Raw genomic sequence first — 7,220 nt, 5'->3', positions numbered from 1 at the left:
ATCCGCCTGTATTGCAGGAGACCCTGTTTTGATTCCTGGGCCGGAAAGATCCCCTAAAGATGGAATAGGCTACCCACTCCAGTGTTCTTAGGCTTCCCTGTTGGCTCAGTCAGTAAAGAATCTGCCTGCAATGTGGGAGACCTGGATTCTATCCCTGGGTTGGGAAGATCACCTGAAGGAGGGCATGGATACCCATTCCAGTATACTTGCCTGGAGAATCCCCATGGATAGAGGAGCCTGGCAGGTTCCACAGGGTCACAAAGAGTCAGAAATGACTGTGCGACTAAGAACAGCACAGAATATCCTTCCACTTATCTGTATATTCATTCTATTAATTTTTGAGGGTTTGATATTAAATCTCCAATAAAAAAACTCAATTTATCTACTTAAAAATTAATTGTAGTATGTAATGCAACTATATATAATCTTGTTCTGTATTGTCTACATCTCCTGTCAATGTGTTATCATACTTTCATCATTTAAAAGAAATAAAAGTTATCCACACACACACACACACACACAAAAACCCAAAACAAAACAAGATACAGCCAGGTAAGGGCAGCACAGAGAGAGGACAGAGGTTGGGGAGACTGACAAACATCTCCTTGGGTGATTCTCCTGTCTTTCCCTCAGCCCATATAATTTTTACCTCTTCTGTACAGGAACAAACAGACCCTCAGAGTATCTTCCAATATCTTCCAACTCTGTTGTTTAGAGACAGATTTCAGTTTTTAAATTAAAAAGGGAAGAGTTCAATGTATTACCATTCTCTTCATCTATAGCACTTCATCCTGTCATTAAGAATTCAGTGTTGGGGAGAGAAGCCCAACATGGTAACCAAAGGCTTTGAGGGAGGCTTGCCAGAGAGAACACCCGTCCAAGAAAGTGTCCAGGGGAAGGGCAAGGAGAGAGCTGTCAGAGCTCAATGTGACCTTTAGCCCAGCTTCTCAGGCTGACCATCTTCAGGAGCCAGAGATGCGGCTCCCCCCTCTAGGAGATCTCCTGTCAGAGTAGAGGGACCGTATCCTCATCCACATTTCAATATATGAATGACTTGGATAATTTGAATGAATAAGCAGTATTGCAGATGGGAGTGGAGAATGACGAGATATTTTTCTATGGCATCAGCCATATGGAAGGGGCTCCAAGCTACTAAGCTGTGACAACGATTAGGGAGTCAGGAGCCAGCTGGCTACTCTCATCTGACTGATAAGTCTCTTCAATCTGCCTCCATCTCGAGGGAGGAAGATCGCAGCACTTTCTATGCTTGGCAGTGGCACGGAGCCAAGGCAGCCCATGAGTTACATCAGCTCTCGTGGGCTCAGCAGGACCCACACAGCTTTTGCTGGAGTGAGAGCTTGCCAGCCGAATGAGGGCATGACGTGGTCCCATCCAAAGCAAGAACAAGTCTCCACTCCCTATATCTGCTGACACCCTCCATCTACCCTCCCTCTGCCCACCGCCCCACTCAGGAATAACTCAACAAAAATCCCAGGAGCAAAGATGAAGGGCAGAAGGGTACAGAAAAGGAGAGAAGAGGCTGTGTCTGGGCATGTGGGCACATACCACCTCTTGGGTTCAACCATGCCAACCTGACAAGCACAGAGGCATATTGAGTCCCATTAACAGGCTGATAAAAACTGAGATTGAACAATTGTAGTTGGCTATAGCTATTTTTCATATGTTCCAAGTGTTCATGGAATCCACACTATGCTTATCTCTTGAATGATTATCATGTACATCAATAGCATTAAAGGACTCATTAAATCTGGAAAAGATCTAAAGCCAAAACACTTTCCCACAAATATGGTGCATTCAAATGCCAACCAAAAACATGTGCTGTGGCTGTAACTCTGTTAGAAGCAAGAACCCCAACATTAATTTTAAATTGTGTTCCTGCAGCTTCAGTGACAATAATAAATCTTGCACATCATTGTGCTGGGCTGTGATTAGTCATTCAGTCATGTCTGACTCTTTGCGACTCCATGGACTATAGCCCACCAGACTCCTCTGTCCATTAGGATTCTCCAGGCAAGAGTACTGGAGTGGATTCCCGTGTCTTCTTACAGTGGATCTTCCCAACCCAGGAACTGAACCAGGTCTTCCACATTGCAAGTGGATTCTTTACCAGCTGAGCCACCAGGGAACTCCGTGTATCACTAGACCCTGATGAAATGGGGAAGCGTCACACATGCCTGATTGGCTTCGGGTTTATTCTCTCTGTTAGGCCACTTCCACAGCTCCTTTTCCCAGGGACTCACCTTAAACCATTCCACCACATCCAGCCCAACTGAGTAAGCGTTTTGAAAATGAATCCTTTGGAGGACAGGCCTAGAAAAGGCAGAGAGAAGTGGAGGTTCCCAGGGACCCGTTAGCTGTCCTCCAGGGATCTTGGGGTCCTATGTCTAGGACCTCAGTAGAATGAGGTTATACCAGCTGCCAAGCAGATTCTCACCCTTAGCTGCTGTGAAATGGTGGCTTGACAATGCTTCTCATGTCTCTGTCATTCTCCCAGCCCCACCCTCCATCCCATCCCATGGTCCGTCTCCCACTCTTTACCAAAGGCACTGAGGTACCCCAAACAGCCAACACTTGTAAGAGTGCTTCAGCCAAGATGCATGTTCAACCATTTGTAGGTACAGTAAGTCCCTGACATATGAACAAGTTCTGTTCCAAGAGCATGTTTGTTAAGTCCAATTTGTTCGTAAGTCCAACAAAGTTACCCGAGGTCGCTGGGTAACACAATGAGCTATATGATACCGCACTGTAATAGGTGTACAATACTTTTCACACATATAATACATCAAAACAAACACAAAAAAATTAGCTGTCTTAAAATTTGAGACTTTATTCTTTAAAAAACCAAATCATCCATATTCAAAAGTTGAAATCAAAAAGGTTGTTGCAGAAGAATAAGAATGAAAACAATAGAAAGAAAAAAGCAAGCCACAAGAAAGAGAATGCAGTTAAAGTAAACATTTTTAATCTTGCAGTATAGTACCTTGAAAGGTGCAGTAGTGCAGTACCACACTGGCATACCTGGGCTGGCATTGAGTGAACAGGCAGGAAGGAGGGAGTGAACTGGCTGGAGGAGGAAGAGGAGGCGTGAGATGGTAGAGCTGAAGGGTCATCGGCAATAGGAGACAGAGGGCAGGCTGCAGTTTCACTCATGCCTAATGCTGATGGAACACAGGTTCGAATGTTTGAAAGTTCACAACTTGAAGGTTCGGACGTAGGGGACTGTCTGTATTACAGTCCTTTCCATTTTACAGATGAGAGCACTGAGGATGAGTGTTTCCTGAGGGTCCCTAAGAGCCCAGATCTATGTGATTCCAAGGCCTCCATTTTCCTCTACCCCATGTTGCAATTGCTGTTATTTAGTTGCTAAGTCGTGTCCACCTCTTTGTGACCCCAGGGACTGCATCACCAACTCAAAGGACGTGAGTTTGCACAGCACACCAGGCTTCCCTATCCTTCACTGTCTCCCTGAGCTTGCTCAAACTCATGTCCATCGAGTTGGTGAGGCCATCCACCATCTCATCTTCTGTCGTTCACTTCTCCTCAATCTTTCCCAGCATCAGGGTCTGTTCCAATGAGTCAGCTCTTAGAGGGTAGTTCGATCTAGTGAGGCTGTTAGAGGCACATGAAGCACAGAAGCCAACTTTAATCTGCCCATTCAGGTCTCCAGTCCTGTCTGCTGGAGATGAAGAAGCAGCAGATCCCTTGATTGGCTTTCAGAGCAGCTTCCTCCCTTCAGAGCTGAGCTTTTCTGCTTTGAATACCCTGAAGACCTAAATCTCTAGAGCCTCCATCTGCTTTTATCTACTTTTCAGCTACCCAAGTGACATGTCTTCTAGCTGGCTTCTGGCTTCAGACAGACTAAAATCCCCTTTAATCATCCTGCTGGCATTGTTTCTCTGACGGTTACAGAGACCACCGGTCTCCTGGGGGACCCAGGGAGTCATCTCGTGTTTACAGGTAAATAATGAGTCATGAAATATATTTACATACCAGGACTTCAGCAAGATTTCAATAAAGATAACTAGTGCAGGGTAAAGCTGCTTCCCAGGGAGGACGGATGATTCATCACACGTTTAAGAAAAGACAAGCCTCATTTCCTCCCCAGCTTGAGGGGATACATGCTCTGTACTCTGTGATCTCCAAGTGGGAGGGACTTGGCCACCCCTGGGCCCGGAGAAGGAGTGTCAACCACACTTGTGAACTGAAGGTTGCCTGTAGTTATGCCCTGCTGTCTGCTGGCCCTTCTTCTGGGCACTTTCTTAGGTGGGTTCTCCTCTCAAGAGCTCACTCTCTGAATCCAGAGCCTTAGCTTTTGGTTTGACTCCATTTGGTACATGCCTTCAATGGTCTGGAATGAATGTGGGAGTTTAGTCTTAGTGGCTGGTGTGCTGCGTCTTGGTTTTCTCCATCTCCAGGAAGGAGTTTGCTTTCTTGGTCTCTTCTTGCCCATGGACCCTTCCCAGTCTACTCCCCATGATGAGTTCTGTATGCCTGAGCCATGGAAGGGCTTTGAACCATCGCTCTCTCAGGATGGGAAGGTGAGCTGGGTGGGTTTCTTCCACCTAAATGGCCTTTTATGCTTCCCGCAGGTGTCAGAACTCAGACCATCCATCAGTGGCCATCCACGAGGGTGCAGCCTGCAGGCAGCCCGCTCTCTCTGGAGTGCACCGTGAAGGGGACATCAAACCCCACCCTGTACTGGTACCGGCAGGAGGCAGGGGGGAGCCTCCAGCAGCTCTTCTACTCTGTTAGTGCTGGCCAGATAGAACCTAGGGAGTTCCAGAACTTCAAAGCTTCCAGGCCCCAGGACGGCCAGTTTACCCTGAGTTCTAAGAAGCTGCAGCTCAACAACTCCGGCTTCTACTTCTGTGCCTGGAGTCTCACACTGCGCTGGGTGGGGCAGACATCTGTGCAGAAACCCCATCCTGTCCCACGCCCTCCTCACCCCCTGCAGCAGCCCTCACTCAGGGACTAGGCGGAGGATGTCTGTCACTGGTTTTCTGACTGTCAGCCAGCATGAGGGCAACAGACTCAAGCCAGAGTCTCCAAAAGAACTTTACTACGATCTTGCTTTTTGTTTAGTCACCCAGTCGTGTCTGACTCTTTTGCGACCCCATGGACTGCAGCCTGCCAGGCTCCTCTGTCCATGGGATTCTCCAGGCAAGAATACTGGAGTGGCTTGCCATTCCCTTCTCTAGGAGATCTTCCAAAGCCAGGGACTGAACCCGCGTCTCCTGCATTGGCAGGTGGATTCTTCACCACGGAGCCGCCAGGGAAGGCCCACCACGTTCGTAGGGAGAAGGGAAAAGATTTATGTGTGGAGAAACCTGTGACATGCAGGCATACGGTCACATTCCTGACGTGCCGATGTCTCGTCTAGGCTATCATGCTTCAGCCCTGAAAGTGTGCTGTTCCTTGCCCATCACCCTCTTCTCCCACATTCCTGTGGGTCTACGCTGGGAGCTGAGGCGTGCCTATGGTGACGAGAGACGAGAGGAATAGCATGCACCCGCATTGGGGTGTGATGTAATGGGGGACCAGTGAGCAACTCTGCAGATGCCAACTCAGGTTACCTAATTAGTTACTCTTCATCACCTGGAAGTCTCCTGTCCTTGCTCTTTGTGTGAAGAATAGACATCTTGTGGAGGCTTTGGGCCAAGGAAGGAGCAAGATGTTATTGTAGGGGCTACAAGAGTGATTTTGTTAGTATCAGAAATGTGTACTTAGGAACATTGATTATTGTTTTGAGTTTTAGATTTTTTAAAAAATTCCCATTCTATTGTGTCTCCTGACTCTCCTTATAGCAATGGAGGGAGCAGAGAAGCAGATGGTGATCAAAGAGATGCAAGAGACCGGATAAAGAGAGCATGTGTGTGTAAAGGCAAAACCCTGAAAGAGAGAAATTACTTGGATGGAAATAAAGGAGAAGAAAGGCTCATGGGGATGGCTGGAAAGAGATCCCATAGTTACCTTGGCAACTGAGCCTCCTTCCTCAGCCCACAGCTCCGCATCCCTCCCTCCTCCTCGTCATTCCTAAAAAGACTTTCTTTTCTAATGTCCCTTCTGTTCCACGAGGGGGCACAAGAAGTCTTAAAATACTCTGTTCCTGGCATCATTTCATTTAGGACAATTCAGACATGTGTTTGTTTTCAGTACCATTTAATCTGCAGAATAAAATCAGACAGAGACACAAAGCAATCAAGTCAGTATTGAATAACACTCAAGGGTCCTGTTGCACCTTCGGTCCACCATGTATTAAGCGGATACATATGCTGGACACTCAGAGCCAACACAGGGATTAAAAAGAGAAATGGAATACACTCAAGATGGTGCTGGGTATGGGCACAGCATGGCGTAGTTAAGACCCTCGGAATTTGAGATTAGCAGATACATACTACTACATATAAAATAGACAAATGCCAAGGTCCTACTGTACAGCACAGAGAACTATATTCAATATTCTATGATAAACCATGATGGAAAAGAATATGAGAAAGGATAAATATATATATGTATAACTGAGTCTCCTTACTGTAACCAGAAGCTAACACAACATTGTAAATCAACTATACTTCAAGAAAAAGAATAAAAAATAGAAGTTGCAGGAAAAAAAATCAAGGCACTTTTTTTTTTCTCCCCCATGTGTGAAAATTTAAATTTACTAAGTCAATCAGCAATGCTTACAGCCATAAACATAAAGATGTATTTACAACTCAAGTTTGGTTCATATTTAGCAATAAACAGCATCTTAAGCCAATGTTTGGATGTTGGTTGATCATTGACTATAAGTAGAAACAGATCTCTCCCTGAAACAGGTTTAGTTAATGGATTTTAATATGTAGGGCAGTTTTAGATTAATATAAACTGAGCAGATAATAAAGTTCTCATATATGTCCATTTCCTCCCCAGCCTTCCCTGTTATTAATATCTTATTTATATGAGTGTGGCATGCTTATTATTGATATATTATTATTGACTAAAGTCCATGGTTTACATTAGAGCTTACTCTTTGTGTTGTACATTTCTGTGGTATTTGACAAGTATGTCGTGTCTTTTATTAACCATTACCGCTGTCATCAGCCGTCATGCAGAAGAGTTTTACTGCCTGACAAATGCCCTGGGCTTGTCTACTAACTTGTCTCTTCTTTCCCTACAAAGCCCGGTAACCACCAATCTTTCACTGTCGCTATATTTTAAGG

The 7,220-nt window shown here is 45.6% G+C and overlaps 1 gene segment (V, D, J or C); it reads left to right on the top strand.

The window, feature by feature from the left end:
- Positions 1-4,070: 4,070 nt before the first annotated feature.
- On the top strand, positions 4,071-6,778 carry LOC505349 (T-cell receptor beta chain V region C5-like). The segment is given in 2 exon segments: positions 4,071-4,284; positions 4,611-6,778. Coding segments are annotated over 2 exon segments (429 nt in total).
- The last annotated feature ends 442 nt before the right edge of the window (positions 6,779-7,220 follow it).

Source organism: Bos taurus, chromosome 4 (genome assembly GCF_002263795.3).
Source record: "Bos taurus isolate L1 Dominette 01449 registration number 42190680 breed Hereford chromosome 4, ARS-UCD2.0, whole genome shotgun sequence".
Classification (NCBI taxonomy): Eukaryota; Metazoa; Chordata; class Mammalia; order Artiodactyla; family Bovidae; genus Bos; species Bos taurus.
This window is presented reverse-complemented; position numbering and strand designations above follow the sequence as displayed.